This window comes from Polypterus senegalus, chromosome 3, assembly GCF_016835505.1.
Source record: "Polypterus senegalus isolate Bchr_013 chromosome 3, ASM1683550v1, whole genome shotgun sequence".
Classification (NCBI taxonomy): Eukaryota; Metazoa; Chordata; class Cladistia; order Polypteriformes; family Polypteridae; genus Polypterus; species Polypterus senegalus.
In genome coordinates this window covers 209,707,381-209,728,483 of record NC_053156.1, presented here as the reverse complement: position 1 = coordinate 209,728,483, position 21,103 = coordinate 209,707,381, and the positions used below count along the sequence as shown (strand labels likewise).

General features: G+C 39.3%; 1 protein-coding gene across 2 annotated transcripts in view; it reads left to right on the top strand.

Annotated features, from left to right (window-relative positions):
- The first annotated feature begins 205 nt into the window (after positions 1-205).
- pld5 (phospholipase D family member 5) overlaps positions 206-21,103 on the top strand; it is a 417,386-nt gene continuing 396,488 nt past the window's right edge. For both annotated transcript variants that reach the window (XM_039748399.1, XM_039748398.1), the window contains exon 1: positions 206-269. In XM_039748399.1, the coding sequence (XP_039604333.1) occupies positions 264-269 (6 nt within the window). In that variant the 5' untranslated portion in view covers positions 206-263. The remainder of the gene's footprint in view (positions 270-21,103) is intronic.

Below are 21,103 nucleotides of genomic sequence, written 5' to 3'. Positions count from 1 at the left end.
GGACTCTTCTGTTATCAAAGGATCTAAGAAAGCACCCAAAACATTTGATGGCAGCTTTGCATCATTCAGTGGATTTCTGCAACAAAACCAGATATTTTGATTGTGTTTTGGACCTTTTCAGACTGTCAAAGCAGTAACAGTTTTATATCATTAGTGAAGTCGAACTTCCTGGCTGATACTCTCTATAATGTGAAAGTACTGGCTTGCTTTTGTTACAACCCAAGTGCCTGGAGTTGAATCAGCTTTGCCTGCTAGAACTAAGCATGCCGGTGAGTCTCTGTTTTTATGGTCTGTTCTTGTTTTCCATGCTGCATGTTTAGTAAACTGGCAGCTTGATTTAAATCTTTTAGAGACAGGCAGCATATTTTGAGTTCCCTCACACTGAGTAAAAAAAAAAAGTCTCAGCTTGAAGTGTCTGCTGAATGTGTTGCTTTTTCTGGTGTTTCCTTTTAAGAATGGTTAGCACTGAGGACTTAAAAGCATGCAAGCTAGAAAGCTTTCTCACTAAAGGCTTTTTTAGCTTTGGCACCGAATCATAATCTGATAAAAGCACAGTGCAACATGTCAACCTAAATCTCTGCTTTAACAAAAATGCAATTTTCTGTTGATATATTAAAGCATAAAATTATTTGTAAAAATTCAGCTTTTTTTATAGTCACATGTTAAATCTGTCTTTGAGCCTACTGTACCATACTATTTATGACACGGCAGTTATTCACCACTTGAATAGAGACTTTGATAGATTTAGCAGCTGTTTAAATTCAAAAGACTTACAAAATATAAAGTGTAAACATGCTTGTTTATGATTTAAAAGAAAAAAAATATGTGGAACAGAACATTTTCATGAAAACTGAATGAAAAAGCAAAAATAAAATGCAACCAGTATTAGAATTACAAAATAAGGCAAAATAAGTGGTGGCTGACTTTTTAAATGGATGATAGGATTTAAATTATCTTTAAGTCATAGAGTTGTTAAAAGCTTCAAGCATATTGTTTTATGTTTTATTAAAATACTTATATAAGATGTCAGCTGTGAATATGTATTAAAGTAATTCAGCAGACTAACGTAACAAAGAATATTTGAAATATGCTGTAGAGTGTCAATTAATATTTATTCATATTAATGGACACTGCCTTATATAGTACCTTTCATAATATGAAAAGTGCTTTATACAACCTGACTTGGATAAATTGGAACCTTTTGAAATGAACTGGTAGTTTTACGTTAGTTAAGCTATAATTGCTGTCAAGCTCGGTCTACAACTCACTGTAAATGTGAAGGAAGTAAATTAAAGTTAATGGCTTATAATTATTTAATGCTCTCTGATGCTTCTCAGTCTTCATTAACATTTCACAGAGTATGAATGGACACATTAAATTTAGCAAGCTTAAACCATCATTTTGGTTGAAATTATAATGAATATATATACCAGTAATTATATTTTGCTGGGGTGTATGCATCTCCTTGTACTTCCTGGCTGGGTTTAAGTGTATGCTGTGCTTCTACATGGGACAATTGTTCTGTTTCCTGAATCACAGTGGTTAGTGTTGCTGCCTGATTGATCCTGGCTTTGAACGATTCATTGTCTCTGCAGAGTTTGCACATTCTCTCCATGTGTGTTTCCCTCCCACATCCTAAAATATGTGCCAGTGTGACCCCCAAAGATAGGATTTGTATGAGTTGTGCCTTTACCATTCAAGGCTGTGTCCTGTCTTGTGCCTAGTTATGCTAGTATAGGCCCTGACCTCTCTGTGCACCCAGAATTGGATTATTGGATTTAACAAGTTTCCAAAATGAAGTATATTGTTTAATATGGTGCAATTTATTCTGTTTTTATCATGCAGTTTATACATACTTTATATTATATAAATGTAAAAACACCATATGTGCCCTGCGGTGGGCTGGCGCCCTGCCCGGGGTTTTTTTCCTGCTTTGTGCCCTGTGTTGGCTGGGATTGGCTCCAGCAGACCCCCGTGACTCTGTAGTTGGGATATAGCGGGTTGGATAATGGATGGATGTATGAGCACCATATGTATATTATATATTTCCATACCAGCTTTGACCTTTATATATATTTGCAAGGAGTCACTATGGAGCATTAGACACAACTGATGGAACTCTTATAAATTACACCCATGAACCTATCTACATTCAATTATGCTAGGACCATTTAGAGAAGCCAGTCAAACTAAAGACCCTGTCACATCACATGACCTTTCTTAATGACTTGGTGGTGGTTGTGTAGTGTGACATACAGTGTATCCGGAAAGTATTCACAGCACATCTCTTTTTCCACATTTTGTTATGTTACAGCCTTATTCCAAAATGAATTAAATTCATTTTTTTCCTCAGAATTCTACACACAACCCCCTATAATGACAGCTTGAAAAAAGTTTACTTAAGGTTTTTGCAAATTTATTAAAAATAAAAAAACTGAGAAGCACATGTACATAAGTATTCACAGCCTTTGCCATGAAGTTCAAAATTGAGCTCAGGTGCATCCTGTTTCCCCTGATCATCCTTGAGATGTTTCTGCAGCTTAATTGGAGTCCACCTGTGGTAAATTCAGTTGATTTGACATGATTTGGAAAGACACATACTGTCTATATAAGGTCCCACAGTTGACAGTTCATGTCAGAGCACAAACCAAGCATGAAGTCAAATAAATTGTCTGTAGACCTCCGAGACAGGATTGTTACAGAAAAATTTCTGCTGCTTTGAAGGTCCCAATGAGCACAGTGGCCTCCATCATCCGTAAGTGGAAGGAGTTCAAAACCACCAGGACTCTTCCTAGAGCTGGCCGGCCATCTAAACTGAGCAATTGGGGGAGAAGGGCCTTAGTCAGGGAGGTGACCAAGAACCCAATGGTCACTCTGTCAGAGCTCCAGAGGTCCTCTGTGGAGACAGGAGAACCTTCCAGAAGGACAACCATCTCTGGAGCAATCCACCAATCAGGCCTGTATGATAAAGTGGCCAGACGGAAGCCACTCCTTAGTAAAAGGCACATGGCAGCCTGCCTGGAGTTTGCCAAAAGGCACCTAAAGGACTCTCAGACCATGAGAAACAAATTTCTTGTTTCTGATGAGACAAAGATTGAACTCTTTGGTGTGAATGCCAGGCATCACGTTTGGAGTAAACCAGGCACTGCTCATCACTAGGCCAATACCATCCCTACAGTGAAGCATGGTGGTGGCAGCATCATGCTGTGGGGATGTTTTTCAGTGGCAGGAACTGGGAGACTAGTCACGATAAAGGGAAAGATGACTGCAGCAATGTACAGAGACATCCTGGATGAAAACCTGCTCCAGAGCGCTCTTGACCTCAGACTGGGGCGACGGTTCATCTTTCAGCAGGACAACGACCCTAAGCACACAGCCAAGATATCAAAGGAGTGGCTTCAGGACAACTCTGTGAATGTCCTTGAGTGGCCCAGCCAGAGCCTAGACTTGAATCCGATTGAACATCTCTGGAGAGATCTTAAAATGGCTGTGCACTGATGCTTCTCATCCAACCTGATGGAGCTTGAGAGGTGCTGCAAAGAGGAATGGGCGAAACTGGCCAAGGATAGGTGTGCCAAGCTTGTGGCATCATATTCAAAAAGACTTGAGGCTGTAATTGCTGCCAAAGGTGCATCGAGAAAGTATTGAGCAAAGGCTGTGAATACTTATGTACATGTGATTTCTCAGTTTTTTTACTTTTAATAAATTTGCAAAAACCTCAAGTAAACGTTTTTCACGTTGTCATTATGGGGTGTTGTGTGTAGAATCCTGAGGAAAAAAATTAATTTAATCCATTTTGAAATAAGGCTGTAACAAAATGTGGAAAAAGTGATGCGCTGTGAATACTTTCCAGATACACTGTACCCAGCGACTCAGTCCTAACAGTCTGTGGCTAGCCCAGGCAAAATCAAAGAAGACTGATTTTTCTTAAACTGTGGGGGAGTGGGGAGAACAGAAGAGAGGCATACATATGTGATGTCTTGTGTTTCTTGTACCACAACAGAATGGAGAAAAGAAAAATCGGCCAAGGTTGTGGCTGAACTCACCATACCTGAAAAGCATTTGTACAGCATGACTGTCAGGCAGAACACCTTTGGCTGTCCCACAAAGGAGAGAACTTGTGATACTTTGGAAATGTGAAAATGAGCTGGAATGTTATCACTGAGTCTTGTAATTTGCAATGCCCTGCAATTCCTAGTCATGTAATCTCACATTATCAGAAAAGATCAGCACGTGTATTGGTCAAATTTGACATCCCCTCTAACTAGAAGTCATGTAATATGCCATAATGTGCAAGATAACTGAATGTAAGAGTCAACTGGAGTCAACAATAAAAGCAACTCAAATGGAGGTATATACAGTGACTGGGCTAAAGATACAACTTAGCTGGCCATGGCATAGTGTAACAAGAAGACAAATCTGAGATGAGGATTTTTGAAGGGAAAGGGAAAATGAAAGAAAAAACAGCTAAGGCTAAAGAACTTGTAAGCCAGTCTTCAAGACAGCTCATATAGTATTCCTCTTTGAAGATGGTGTGCTCAGAATGAACCCTGACTTCTGGTTGTGGCGTTTAGATGAGTGTTCTAAAAACAATAGGTCTTAAGGAGCAGGGCAGAAGTAATGTCATCATCAGTGACGATTTCATCCACTTTAGAGGTGGAGAAGGAAAGTTATTTAAAAGCTGTGCGTCACATTTAACGTTCCCCTGTGTTCACCCAAACAAGACCCATTCACATGTTTGATCATAGATAGATAGATAGATAGATAGATAGATAGATAGATAGATAGATAGATAGATAGATAGAGTGGACAATGAGTCGCTCTTGGATACCTTTGCCATTACAAACATTCCTTTGCCTGTAAATTCTCTGTGACCACTTGCTCCATTGTAGGGTTACAGGGCTTATTCCAGAAGCATCAACTGATCACCAGACACACTCACACACACACCTATACTCACTTATCACTGGTCAAATCAGAGTGTCCAGTTAATCTAATGTGCACATTTTTGGGAAGGAGACTGAAATGAAAAGAAGTGAAACAAGAGTACACAAAAACAAGCCCTTACATTGAGCACAGTCTGTAATGGAGTCAAGATCCTTTGAGCTTTAAGGCAGCGCAGCAGCATTAACCACACCATCACCATTCTACTCACGGAAGAAACTAGGACTGACTGCAGTAAGTTTTGATGAAATGTTTAATTAGTGTGAAATGTCTAAATTTCAATTTTTAAGGGAAATGAATTGGAGACATAGGTGCATTAAATCAAATGATACACAATCCTATCATCCACGCACTATATTTGGAATAAGACTTGAAGAGGTTTTAAGAATGTCTGTTTTGAAAAATAACTAAACAGGGTAGTATAAAACACTATATGTAAACAGTTCATCTGAGAGTGCATTAACTCTACAATATGTACTTTCAGTATGTTTAGCAGAAGAATGGAGAATTTTTCTATCCCACTGTTTAATGTGTTGCCAATGCAATCTTTACTAGGGAAAGCAAAAGTACATTTTAATAAACAAATATTTTTAATTAGCTATTTTTATTATATTTATTTAGATCCCTGAATTAAAATGTACTGCAACAAGTATAAAAAATAAAAATAAAGTTTAGATTTGCAAAACTGCAATTATTTAACACCATTGTGTTCATTTGACATGCGCCTCCTTTACTTTAAGAAGTTTGTTCATGATAGTGGAATCAAAGGAGTCATAAAGTGATTTATCTGAAACACCATTAATAAATGACCATAGGAAACACAAGTCTGTTAAAGTAATTTCTTTTTCTAAAATATTAAATCCAGTTGTGTGTACAGAATTGATGTGATGCTTTAAAATGAAAGGCCTTTCATGTAATATTTCAGAAAAGGGTCATGCGCAGAATACACTCTAGCTCTATGTGCACAAAGCATTCAATTATTCAACTTAAAATCTTTTATCAAGTGCATTTATCTCGTTTAAAATTCTCCAAAATGTATCCAGGGCAAGATTCAATCTGTGAACGTTGCAATCTAGCTCCAGCCTCACTAGGCCACATGTTTTGGATGTGCACCAAATTAACATCATTTTGAACAAAAATCTTTGAATGCCTTTCAGACAGCCTTGGTGTCATAATCCCACCTAATCCACCAACAGTTATGTTTGGTGTACTTCCAGATGGGCTTAAAGTGGAGAAGGACGAACAAACTATAAATGCCTTTCTCTCACTACTAGCACATAGACTTATCTTGCTCAACTGGAAGTGGGTAACTGATGTCCTATACTATTTGAAATTGGAAAAAATCAAATTCTCACTTAGAGGATCTGTTCAAAACTTTTTTAGAAATATGGCAGGATTTGACATTTTAGAATGAGATTCAATATCACGGAAAAAGATAACTCTTCTTTCTTTGCTGCTTTGAAAGATTTGCTCTGTTTGTTGGCTCTGCTCTCTTCTCTTGGGTGGGGATTAAATTTTGGTTTGTTAAGTTTGACTTGATTGTATGGAATGTTATTTTCTTCAAATTAAAATCAATAAAAATATAAATAAAAATGAAATGAAAGATGTACATTTAAAACAAAACGGAGTGCAATAAAAACTTACAAGGGTGTTTCTCATGTTCACAGTATAGAAATGCTCTTTCACTGGGCCAAAAAAAGTAATGAAGGTGAATGTACACTAAAACTGCTTGTTGAGCTATGTGACATTTAAACTGTGTGATTATAATGCACCATCTGTTACACTATTTCTTGATAGATTTCAGCAGTATGGGCATCTGGTAGGTTCAAAACTTTCCACCGCCTCTGTTCTCAAGTTTGTTTTGTACATTTCCACCTTGATTGTGCATGTTCTTTGTCTATCTCCTGTGAGAGCTGATATTCCATCCAGAGGGCGGTAATCTTGTTTGTGTATTATGTTTGCCAGGAACCAATTAGTTCAACATAATTGAAGTATGATATCAAAAGAACAGGGCATAACAATCCATTAAAGAGTCTAATGAATTTTAATCATATTGTCTTTTGGAAAAAACAAAGTATGGATGAGTGGATGATGTATGTCTGGTGACACAAAAAATAAGACCTAATTGATGAAGTAGAATGTACTGGATTGAAATGAGAAGACCTTTTAAGTTTCTGTCTGTTTTACACATTTTGTAATCACTCAATTGTATGCATCCTTTGAAATCTATTCATATGCCATTTTTCAATGTGACATTCAATGTGAATTTTCTCGTGTGTGTGGGTGGTTTTGAACAACTAGATTTTGGAGTGAGCCGAAATCTTCTCAAATGTAAATTTCTGTGCTTTTATCTTTCCTCTGAGACTTCTTGAAATATTCAAAGTAACATAATAATCCTCAGATCTGCTTATTCTGATTTAAGTTTTCAAGGGGACAGAACTCATTCTGACAGCATTTGTGCAAGCCAGAAGCTAGCCCTGGACTGAGCAGCAGTCCATTTCAGGGAAAATGCACATACACACCCACACAAACCCATACAACCTCAATTTAGAATTGCAATTTAACATAACACACACATGTCTTTGAGATGTAATAGAAAGCCAGAGTAACTGTACAATACATGAGGAGATTATGCAGAAATAGAATGGGTGAAGAATTTAGACTGGGGACACTTGGTGTGTATGGCAGTATGGCAGCCCCACTAACCAAAGTACTACTCTTTGTGAAATCAACCTTTTTATTGTTATAGTTAGACAAAATCAAATTGACCTTTCTAAAAGGGTATAGATAGAGTTTTTTGTAGAAAAGAGATGGGATTTAACAAGGAAATGGAGGGAACAAAAAGATCAGGAAAGTCTTTTAATAGGCTGGGGTCAAAAAATACCAGACGAACTACCCATGTCATAACTAGTGATGAGTGAACCCAATGGAGTTTGTGTTGCCTTGACTTTGACAAAATCACTGAAATGTTCAGGAAACTTGCCAAACTTCACACATTTTATTAAAGTCACTGGGGAAGGAGGAACTGAACTAGTTTTGTGCAGATTATTATGCCTTAGTGGTATTTTAGGTGTCCCTGACAGGTGGAGATACATCTGCCAACCATACTGGACAAAAATGTGACCTGAGCTTAATGGCAGCAGTGCTAATCACTGCAACACCATACTTAAGTAACAAAAGACATTGATGGAATGTTAACCAACACAAAATACAGGAAATGGCCACAAACTAGTAAAAAGTAAATATATATATATATCTATCTATAAATATATATATCTATATAACCAACCATTTTCTAACCCGCTGAATCCGAACACAGGGTCACGGGGGTCTGCTGGAGCCAATCCCAGCCAACACAGGGCACAAGGCAGGAAACAACCCTGGGCAGGGTGCCAACCCACCGCAGGACACACACAAACACATCCACACACCAATCACACACTAGGGCCAATTTAGAATCACCAATCCACCTAACCTGCATGTCTTTGGACTGTGGGAGGAAACCGGAGCGCCCGGAGGAAACCCACGCAGACAAGGGGAGAACATGCAAACTCCATGCAGGGAGGTCCCGGGAAGCGAACCCGGGTCTCCTAACTGTGAGGCAGCAGCGCTACCACTGCGCCACCATGCCGCCCTATATCTATATATCTATATATATATATATCTATATATATATCTATATATCTATATCTATATATATCTATATATATATATATATATATATATATATATATATATAGTGGCAGTAGGGGGCAGTAGTGCACCCTTGAACCCTCAGGTACAACTCCAGACACCAGGTAAAAGTCCACAACCTTTTTATTTTGTTCTTCATTGCACCAAGCACCCTCCACACTACTCATACACCAACACAATAATAACAATAATCAAACCCTCCTCCTCCTCACCCAGACACTTGCTCCTCTACCTCCCAGCTCAGCTCAGTGTCTGGACTGAGGTACCGTCCTTTTATAGCCCCTGACCTGGAGGTGTTCCTGTCCCAACAGTCCACAGTTCCTTATTCCTTCCGGGTCAGGGCAAACAGTCCTTTTCTTCAACCCGGGAGCACGTCGGTCCTTCCTATCACGTGACCATGACGTACTCCCGGGTCATAGGGTACAAAAGAGCCCATAAGCCCCCCCACAGCGACTCTTGGTGGCCCCAAAGGTATCCAGCAGGGCTGGGTATAAACACTACAAGGTCCATAAGGCCCTGCTGGACCTCGGGGCATGATCCTGCTGTCCGGAGAGCTCCTCCTGGCGGCCTGGGGGTGCGGACCGGCATGGAAAGCCGGGAATCCTCCACAATATATATACAGTATGTATATATATATATATATATATACATATATATATATATATATATATATATATATATATATATATATATACACATACAGTGGAACCTTGGTTCACAAACGTCTTTGAACACGTACAAAACAGGTTACGACCAAAAAGTTAGCCAAATTTTTGCATCTGTTCACACACACACTCGGTTGACGAACAAGCCAGTTTCCCCTTCCAGTTTGTATGCGCCGATGATTTCCGCACGTGTTCGGTCTCTCCCTGTGCATTCGCTGTGAACTCTTTGTGGTCTATTTCGTTTCCCTTCCAGTTCGTACACACCGATGATTTCTGCACGTGTTCAGTCTCTCCCTGTACTGTACATTGTTCTCAGTGCATCACACAGAGGGATTCTCCCTCAAAACTGTAACCTCCTCTCAACCAAGCTTCCTCCTGTGGTATAGCGGGGCCAGTTTTAATAAATAATCACCGCACTCACGGCTTAACGAGGGGCCGTGGTGGTGTGTGGCCGAAGCAGTTCCTGAGGAGTTTGTGATGTGGGCGTTTCTCACCTAAGTGCACAAGTGGGAAGCAGTCCACATCTGTAATTGTTCCCAGGAGCTGCTGATTGCCACAACTACCACGCCTCTTCAAAAATAGAAGCGCGAGTTGGCTAAAGGGAAAAAGAAGAGAACTGGAAAGAACGGGAGGTTGCAGGAGGAAGGCAGGAAGCAGGAGGAGAGAGCCGGTAAAGGAGCGAGAGAGAGAGAGAGAGAGAGAGGAGAGAGCAAGTGAGTGCAGGCTAGCATGCAGCTGAGAGAGAGAGAGCGCTGCTGAGCAGGGAGCCTGGGTGTTTGTTTCAGTGTTATTCAATATTTTTACATTTAGTTTACTATTACACTGTGCATTCTATGGTATAATTAACTATTTTTGTGCTTAAAAATCTTTAAAGAAAATATATTTACATACAGTTTGTATGGTCTGGAATGGATTCATTGTATTTACATACAATCCTATAAGGGAAATTACTTTAGGTCACGACCAAATCGGGTTACGACCAGAGTTTTGGAACGAATTATGGTCATGACCCGAGGTTCCACTGTATATGTAATATATATATATATATTGTCAGGGATGCCGGGGCAACGGCCCGGCCGGGACGCCGTGAGGGACCGGATGTGGGTCTGCGCCCACCCTGGATCACGTGGGGGCCGCCATCCTGGTTGCTTTGGGGGCCACGAGTTGAGGGCATGGAAGCCCCACCCTGTAGGGGCCTGTGGTCACTGCCAGGAGGCACCCTAATGCCTTGGGGACCTATCACCTCAGCACTTCCACCATACCAGGAAGTGCTGGGGGGAAGAATTAAAAGGACACCCGGAGAACTGCTGGGAGAACAGCCGGCACTTCCACCACGCTGGGGCTTGGCCAACGGGGGAGTGTCAGAAACACCTGGAGCTCATCAGGGGCATGAATAAAAGGGGCTGTCTCCCTTCATTCAGGGCTGGAGTCGGGTGGAAGCAGGACGAGGCACAAGAGGAGTGTGGAGGCAGCCCGAAGAGAAGGCATTTGTGTGGCCAGGACTGTGTGATGGGGTTTGTTGTGCACTAGACTGAGTGACTAATAATTGTAAATATTATTGTAAATAAATATGTGTGGTGGTGAGTAACAACATGTCCGCCTGTCTGTGTCTGGGTTGGCTCCACATATATATATATATATATATATATATATATATATATATATATATATATATATATATATATATATATATATATATATATATACTGCTCAAAAGAATTAAAGGAACACTTTTTAATCAGAGTATAGCATAAAGTCAATGAAACTTATGGGATATTAATCTGGTCAGTTAAGTTGCAGAGGGGGTTGTTAATCAGTTTCAGCTGCTGTGGTGTTAATGAAATTAACAACAGAAGCACTATAGGGGCAACAATGAGATGACCCCCAAAACAGGAATGGTTTAACAGGTGGAGGCCACTGACATTTTTCCCTCCTCATCTTTTCTGACTGCTTCTTCACTAGTTTTGCATTTGGCTACAGTCAGTGTCACTACTGGTAGCATGAGGCGATACCTGGACCCTACAGAGGTTGCACAGGTAGTCCAACTTCTTCAGGATGGCACATCAATACGTGTCATTGCCAGAAGGTTTGCTGTGTCTCCTTGCACAGTCTCAAGGGCATGGAGGAGATTCTAGGAGACAAGCAGTTACTCTAGGAGAGCTGGAGAGGGCCATAGAAGGTCCAAAACTCATCAGCAGGACCAGTATCTGCTCCTTTGGGCAAGGAGGAACAGGATGAGCACTGCCAGAGCCCTACAAAATGACCTCCAGCAGGCCACTGGTGTGAATGACTCTGACCAAACAACCAGAAAGACTTCATGAGGGTGACCCAAGGGCCCCATGTCCTCTAATGGGCCCTGAGCTCACTGCCCAGCAGCATGCAGCTCGATTGGAATTCGCCATAGAATACCAGAATTGGCAGATGCACCACTGGTGCCCTGTGCTTTTTACAGATGAGAGCAGGTTCACCCTTAGCACGTGACAAAAGTGAAAGGGTCTGGAGAAGCCATGGAGAACATTATGCTGCCTGTAACATCATTCAGCATGAGCAGTTTGGTGGTGGGTTAATGATTGTCTGGGGAGGCAAATCCATGGAGGGTCACACAGACCGCTACAGGCTTGACAAAGGCACCTTGGCTGCCATTAGGTATCAGGATGAAATCCTTGGACCCATTGTCAGACCCTATGCTGGTACAGTGGCTCCTGGTGCACGACAATTCCTGGCCTCATGTGGTGAGAGTATGTAGGCAGTTCCTGGAGGATGAAGGAATTGATACCATTGACTGGCCACCACACTTTCCTGACCTAAATCCAATAGAACACCTCTGGTACATTATGTTTTGGTCCATCCAATGCCACCAGGTTGCACCTCAGACTGTCCAGGAGCTCAGTGATGCCCTGGTCCAGATCTGGGAGGAGATCTCCCACAACACCATCTGTCATCTCATTAGAAGCATGCACCGATGTTGTCAGGCATGTATACAAGAACACAGGGGCCATATAAAGTGCTGCGTACAATTTTGAGTTGCTGCAATTAAATTTTGGCAAAATGGACTAGCCTGCCACATAATTTTTTCACTCTGATTTTTGGAGCGTCTTTGAATTCAGGGCTCTGTAGGTTGATCATTTTAATTTCCATCAAACGATGTGGCATCCTTTCATTCCTAACACATTACCCAGTCTATATCAGTATAGATATCCAGGAGGATTTATTTTTCCCATTGAGATCTGATGTGTTTTCAAAGTGTTCCTTTTATTTTTTGAGCAGTTTATATATATATATATATATATATATATATATATATATATATATATATATATATATATATATATATATATATATATATATATATATATATATATATATATATATATATATATATATATATATATATATATATATATATATATATATATATATATAAAACAATGTATGTATGTAAGTTCCAGCATCAATTCCGAACAGCTGGAACGATTTTCATTGTTCAACTAAAAATACTGTAGAGTTACATCAATCCTAACCCACCCCCTTCTGGGTAGGGTGGAGGTTGATGTTGCAGCTTGTATGCATTTTATCATCCAGTTGGCACTCAGAATGACCACCATAGGGTGAATTGGAGGTGACTGCCAGCATTCTTTATGTTTGAGCACCACCATGCTTCTGTTGCTTTTGAGTTGGCCGGTTCTGATCGTCAACTGGATGATAACATACATACAAGACTGCAAGACAAGCACATTAGTGAGTCACAATTAAAACAAAAACCAAAACAATTTATTTATCTTCTGGGCAACGCTGGGTATTTCAGCTAATAGGTAATCTATATTTATTTATGCGTAATATTCTTATTATTTTCAGCTAATGTACCACTCTATTTAAAATATTTAGCTTTTTTTTTTGAATGTGTGCAAAGTGGATCAGGCAACATAAAATGTGAGGAAGACTACACTTACAATACTCATGCGTTAAAGTTCTGTGTTTGTTGGCCTCACAAAGCATCACAGGGAGCTGGTTAAAAAAAATAAGAAAAGCCGGTTGTAGGGTGAATTTCCAGAAACATATTTGGCCACCCACGAACAGTCCATATTTCCAGCGAAAAATATTTTGTCAATCAACTTTAGTCAAAACCAGAATACTGCACTAGAATCCATGGACCACAATAATTCAGAGCAAATGTGCTGAACCCATCTTGTTAAGCTTTTCGCTAACACTGAAGAATAGAATATGCAAACTTCACACTATTAGTAATAGAGTAAGGGTTCATTTCCAGGACTCTGGAACTTTGGGAACAATACATACCCGTGTGTAAATGTGTTTATATTTGTCAAATTTTGAAGGGGAATTACGGGGATCCAAGCTATTCCTTTAAATGAGTTATTCAACAACAACAAAGAGCACAGATGGAAAATTAAGGGTAAAGTAGGCACAAATGCTAGAAAGTTTTCTTCACACAGAGAACCACAGACATACTGTATATCATAGGTTAATAAATAGTTTGGTAAACAGTAGATGTTTGGAGGCTTTCAAATTCAAATGAATGCAATTTTATAGCAGTACCTTGTGAACACTTTTCTGAAACAGGCACTTCATTTTGTTAGGTATAGGAGATGAATGAATTTGATGATTTTGGGCTTTTCTTCACTGTTTTAGGTAATGCTATATGTGTTTGGAGAGTAAATGTGGCTACTGGCTTTCAATAAAACCAATTCTTTTAATTGTTGACTTTTATCAAATTCCTACATCCAGTCTTTTAGTGAATCATTGCTGTATGTTTTTCTTTTTTTTCCTCTTTAAATAACCTGGTAAATGTGTAAAGCATTAAAAATGTTTGTGTTAATGTTCTGCATTTTTGACCTGCATCTCTGTTTGTTTTGCTGAAATACAGTAGTCTTTTAACAGGTGTAGTGCAACATCAAGTGTAATTAGGCAGGTATCTACAGAGCAGAAGCTCATTCATCGTCATTCACACTCACAATTGTGCCAGATGTTGAAAATTGCCTGCTTTTAAAAGGTGATTAAAAATATATAAAGCGAACAACATACTAGGAAACGAATGCACTCCTAAAAGTAACAGCACTACACATCTTTAAATTATTTCACACTACAGATTGAAGGCAAGACAGGCAAACCAAAAGTGTCTTTAAAAAATGGAACTTAGCTAAAGGCAGAAAAGACTAATTTGGAAAATGTATAAAATATAAATAAGATTTATAGACTGCCCACCCTAACTATTTTCTCTATTATCTCTGGAAAATAGCAGAGACAACTTGACTTGCACATCATACTGTTTTTGTTTATTTGTTTTACTTTAGTAATATAAATTGGAAGTGACTTGTGTCTGAGAAAGGTGTATAAGTGTTATGTTAAGTTTAAGCTTGGAAGATGCATGGGGAATAATAATTATTGGTGTCCTTATGTTGTTATTTGCATTGGTGCTTTATTTGTAGGGGCTTCACCAAATTAAATTCCATATAGCTATTTTAATAAGGGCACTAAAATAAAGTGATTAAATTGTCCTGAGTCACTTCCTCTGAAACCCATTTCTTTCCATAAGCTTGTCGCAGAAATGGCAATGCAGCAGTAGGAAAAGTGGCTTCTTGGAGCACAAACCATATTTAAAATAACTGGTCTTATTTGTTTATGAGCATAATTGAGTAACAGTGGGCTGTCCTTATATTGAGCTTGCATTTAAAATAATTAATTTCAATAATGCAACCTTCTAGAGTCAGGTTTGTCTGTCAAACTTTGTTCTGTTGTTAATTTCTCCAAGTACATAAAGAAAATCGACCAAGCTGAAAATCAAATTGGAAAAGATAAATCTAAAATGAGCACACATAAGTGACGCCTTTCCAATTTGGTGGTTTTCTTCTTCTAATTCTGAGGTGAACTTAATATTTTGTATGCCATTCACACAGAATGGTTTCCAATGGAAGACAGAGAAGGTGATTTGGGAATGAAAATAGCAAAGGGAGCAGGCAAATTTCAAAGTCAAAGATCAGGTAAGGGTCAAATAAATCAGAGTCAGATCCAGAAATACACTGACAAGGTCCTAATGCCAACTTTTTTAAATTGTCCTTAACTAAAGTTCTTTGGTTTTTAGTTTGGATCCAAAAACTTGGCTGTTAGAAACTGTGCACTTCTATCTTTTATTCATCATGTAATTTTGGAGTTTCATGACAGACAACAAGCTTAGAGACTGTAAAAACTGCAAAATGTGTCACAATATGGCTATGATTCTTTAAAAATGAAGAACACAAAATGGTGTTCCCAGAATAATCAAAAATATAAACAACATCAAAAACAAATGTAAATATTCCAAAGATGAAAGAGACTGCTTATCAAAACAAGATTAATGACAGATTAATCTCTCTATATATATAAAATCTAGCATCTGTCTGTCTGTAGGTCTGTCTGCTTTTCACAAAAGGACTACTTAACAGATTTCAATTAGTTTTTTTTCTATAATTTGCTTCAACATTCTGGTTGATTTTGTGACTTCTCTCATTGTGCTAAGAATCATAGTTCGCTAGTTCATAGAGGCTGCAGGCCGAGGGGAGGGGAAAGCGTGACATCAGGAGTAGGGAGCCGAGCAGGGTCCTCCTCACTGTCCTGTTTTAGTGCTACATGGGCAGAGTCTGCCAGGGATATCATAAATCACACCATGAAAGACTTAAGTGTTGTGATAAGCAAAGCCAAGGAGATAAAATCAAATCATTTCTTTAACAAAACAGATAGAAATGGACAACACAGAGAGCCTTGAAAGTAACAAATGAAACAAAGTACGACAAAGCCCATGTGTCCCACTGGGCTTAAATAAATATAAGACGTGGTCCCTATTTGACATGAAGGGTTGCCAACTGCTCCTTCCCACTTACCAATCACAATAACTCACTTATCACATCAGATGTACTGTGATGGTGCTAAAAAGTTGCATAAACCAGGGATGAGTTACCTATAGTATGACTTGGCATTCCATCATGGAGATGTCTTGCTTCAGAGAAATAGCAAGTGCATCTATAAAAATGGCAAGCCTGCAGTTTTTCCATGTAGTGCGTCAAAGGTGAGCAGTCCTTCTCAGGAAGGTGAGCCACCTAAAATAGCCATGTAAAGAATAAAGGATCCATTTTGGCACACTGCACCAGTGCATCTTTCTTAGTGTAATTTTGGTCTTGCTTCCTCCTGCCAGCTGAGCAATTGTCAAACCCTTCCTTTACTCTCTGGCAAGAAGGGATTCTTAACCCCCAGCATGCTAGCACTTCCAGGATCACTTCCATTCCCGTTGAAATTGTTAGGATTAGGAGTTCCAAATATAACTGAAGGGTGTGAGTCCTTTAAATAAGCCATCGGTGCATAGCAAGAATTTCTACTGACCTTTCCAAAAACACTCTTACCTCAAACCAGCTAGGCTTCAGCCCAAGCAGGCCCCAAAATGGGGAAAATGGCTAGTTCTATTTTAAAGTCATAGGATATCACAGATGCCTCAGAAGAGGGAGAAACCATGAAATATCTGGCTTGTAACAACAAACCAAAATAATGAATTATTAACAAAAAATGAACACAAAAAGCAGAAAATTGGCAAAAACAGCAAAATTGATGAACATAAAAAGGCATTCCAAGGTAACCAGTCCAAGAACACAATCCAACGAGCAGAATACAAGGAGAGAAGCAAATAAATTTAACTAGGAAAATTCAAAGAAAAAAATCTATATTTTACATTACACTCTAATCCTAACTCAGTGTTCTACTGTTGTATTCTCTTTCTGGCAACTTATAAAGCAGCTGTGATTTCATGGTGGCCTCGCATCTCAAAGCTCATGGAGTGGCCATATATTTAAAGACAGAGTAGAAAACTGATGTGGACATTGCCCCGGACACAGACAGGCAGACTCATTAGTATTATCCCACACACATTTATTTTCCATTGTTTTTTACAAAAGTCAATGCTCACAAGCCCCAATACCCCTCAGTCCAGGCCAACATCATGCTGCCTCCTGCCTCATTCAGAGACCTTGTCCACTCTTTCACCCGACTCTTGTCCTCTTCTGAAAGGAGGCGGCCCCTTTAAATAAGCACCCGGATGTGCTCCAGGTGTGTTCCCGGCAATCTCCCACTGACACGCCCCAGTGTGGCGGCCGGCTGTCTCCTCAGAAGCACTCCGGGTGTCCCTGTCCCTCTTCCCCCCCAGCACTTCCTGGTGTGGCGGAAGTGCTGAGGTCCAGGGTCTTCCAGGTATTGGGGTCCCCCTGGCGGTAACCCCGGGTTCCTACAGGCTCTTTACCCGCGGCCCCCAGGGCAGTTGCCCCCACGAGGTCTGGAGGAGGCAAAAGCCCTCCTCGGGTCTTCTCGGGCATCCCGGCTGGGTACCACCTCCATCCGGGTACCATGCTGACATATAATAAACACAATTATTAGAAATAGCATTAAAGTCTCAGAAATAATAATTAAAAAATTACAATAAAACAGAAAATAAACATAAGCCAGGAAATAAACGCTGGCTGTGACCTAACAGAAATTACTTACACGGTCTCAATTTGGGCAGTCCACCCAGTACTGAGCAGAATATCATGGCAGCCCTCTACATACATCCCCTTGAGGAACTACCTTTTTACAATGTTAAATTACTTTTTATTTTACTCTCACAAACTCCCTTTACCTACAATATGTAAAAAAAAACAGTTTAATTGTGATAAAAAGGCTGTGGTCTCTAATGGAGCTATAGTGCCTATTAAATGGCTACTAATTTCTGAGAAAGTGAGTTTAATATTTATATTCATTTTGACATTAAGGGGTATTATACAGACTTTATTAAAACAATGAAGCATTAAAATCTGTGCTGGAAACAAAAAATACAAAGCCTTAGCATCACATTATATTGTGAAGCTTCACTGAATCCATGTGACAGGGAACCTTTTAATACTGCTCCATATTATTGCTCTTTATAGAAACCTTTTAGAAAGTAGTTTTTACTTTTAGGTAGAAATCATGCCATATATGTTTACATTTCATTTACTGTCACAATTTAGTTCCTGATCCTCACATTGACAGAAATGTCCAGATTACTCCAGTTTGAAACACCCTTCTAATTGTTCCATCCATCTTTACCTTTAATTAAATTCAACTTAATTATATGCTATTTGCAGAATTTAATTTGATAGAAATAGATTTTGTTTTAACCTAAATTCAAAGGTGTTTTAATAGAGTACTATAGGCTCATTCACTTGTGCAAAATAGGACTTATGTGGAATTGAATCACCATTGCCAGGTCTCACTCCTGTTTAATTTATGTCACTGTTATTTATTTCTTTATGGAAGTCTGAGTTTTCCTTCATGTATTATTCAATAGTCAGAAGACATGTTCAATCCCTTTTGATCTCAAGGTCATGGTGTTACTAGCAAGGGAGCTAAACAACACTTGGAGAGGCTATTTCTTATAGAATTAAATGCTATACCATGCCACACCATTCTCAAAAACCTGCTTTAAGCCAATTCATGGTCAACAGACAGGCCTTCACAGGGCCAGAATTAATTGCAGCCAACGTAATTGAAGCTAATTAAAAACACCTAATTTATTTACTAATAATATTGAGATTTAAAAAAATTAGAAGGGCTTTCTATGGTTTGTACATTTCATAAAAAATGTTATATTGTAATTATTCGGATTTAACTTCAAATGTATACTTACTTGGACTGAAATGTTTTAATATTTGAATAATCTAAAAAAAATATCTTACATACTATATATTTATTTCATATTCACCTTAAAATCAAAAGGGACATGGATGACTTTCTCGCAATATTGAATTGGAAGATCATTTAAGAGTAAGGCTTGGATCTTTGAAAAGGTCCCAAAACAGAGTCACAGTGTCAAAAGAAGTCTTTATAATTTGTGTCAGAAGTTTATTATGGCTACAGCTAGAATACAGTCTTGGCTGTTCCATGAAATTCAGTTTCAGTTAATGCAGTAAGGCGCACTGAATTATAACAAATTATCTTATAGTATGGTGACCTTCCAAAACCTGCACTAGTTGACAAAGATAGAGTCTGTTTTGTCGATTTGCAAAAAGGAACAACATTATCACTTTAGTCTTATTGGGCCAGATGTGATTCTCTGATAATACACATTTGGGGACAACATGCTGGAAATGTAGTAAATAGCAGCAAGATCAGCTGCTGAAGCCGCTATACCCCATGGATTCTTCATAAAAACCCACTCGCCCCTTTTTCTTTCCAGTTTGTGCAATTTAAAAAAACTGGGGTTGTAGTCACCCATTTCTCCTCATGTATTAGACAAATATGTAAAGCAACTATGAAATGACAAAGAAAACTTGATAGTGAGAGAAAACAGAAAGCTAAAATTGCTGCTCTCAGTTAAATAGCTTAGTAACACAAGTTAACTGAAGCTTAATGAATAATTTATACATTGTAACGAATGCAGTGACGGAGGAGCTAGGTTCACAAACATGCCGAGAGACCATGCAGGATGTGTAAAGCTGAGCCCTCAGACAGCTGGGTGTATTTATTGTTTAATATCAGAACAGGTGGATCGCTAAGCCCTATCATGAGTATTAAAACTTCTATGATGTTTAGAGCCCACAGAGAATGGCACTCAAAACAACAAACACACTGCTAAAAACTGGCTAGTCGTTCCTTGTCTTCTCTGCATGCATACTTGAGAAGGTCATCCTCGCTCTGTTATAATCGCACAGCTGACATCTTGTGGCCACCTCTTCACAATATCTTCTCCCATATATAAATCATTCACATTCATGATCTTCTCCACTGTTTGCAGCAGTTTGGCTACTCCATCCAGTTCCTGTCATCTGCGTGAAGGTCTTCCTCACAAAGACTGCACTTTACCATCACCTTCTCCAACCAGATCCTTCAGACCTCTTAACCCTCATGCCACTCTTGTTTAAATGGCTCACAATGCTGGATATAAAGACCTTCCTAGAAAGCTGAGAAACAGACTGGACCCTTCTCGAGAGTTTGCTATTGATCAGGTGGCTCTATATCATCCATCCATCCATTATCCAACCCGCTATATCCTAACTACAGGGTCACAGGGGTCTGCTGGAGCCAATCCCAGCCAACACAGGGTGCAAGGCAGGAAACAAACTCCAATCAGGGGAGCGCACACATACACACACACACACCAAGCACACACTAGGAACAATTTAGAATTGCCAATGCATCTAACTTGCATGTCTTTGGACTGTGGGAGGAAACCCACACAGACACGGAGAGAACATGCAAACTCCACACAGAGAGGACCCGGGAAGCGAATCCACTGCGTCACCGTGCCACCCACATTTTAATACATTTTTTTTTACCAAACTTAGCTTTCTAATTTCTATATTGTTCCCAAAACACAGAACTTGGGAAATAACACATCACTTAATTAGCACAGCAGTTCAATTAAAAACAAAAGCTGGTTGGAACAAAAAACTAAAACCACAGGGGGTCCCCAGGACCGATTTTGAGAAACACTGCACTATATAGTCTCTCAGTCTTGCATCCAGCATTAATACTACAGATACTTGGCCCCATGCTGTTGCAAAATGCTTTTAATCTGGTTTTACAGAATATTTTCCCTTGCCAAATGCGTATTTTTAAGATTTCTAACTTATGTTCCACACACATAACACACTGGGGTCTTTTTTAGAAAACGCTTCATTCATAGACAGTTTATCCATCATAATCACAGGCTTGCTGTTGGTCAGGTCAAGTTAACAAGTACACCTTTGCTCTTTGCTGTTTAAATCACCACCCCAACTTTGTACTCCACTTTCATGAGGCGTTGGATT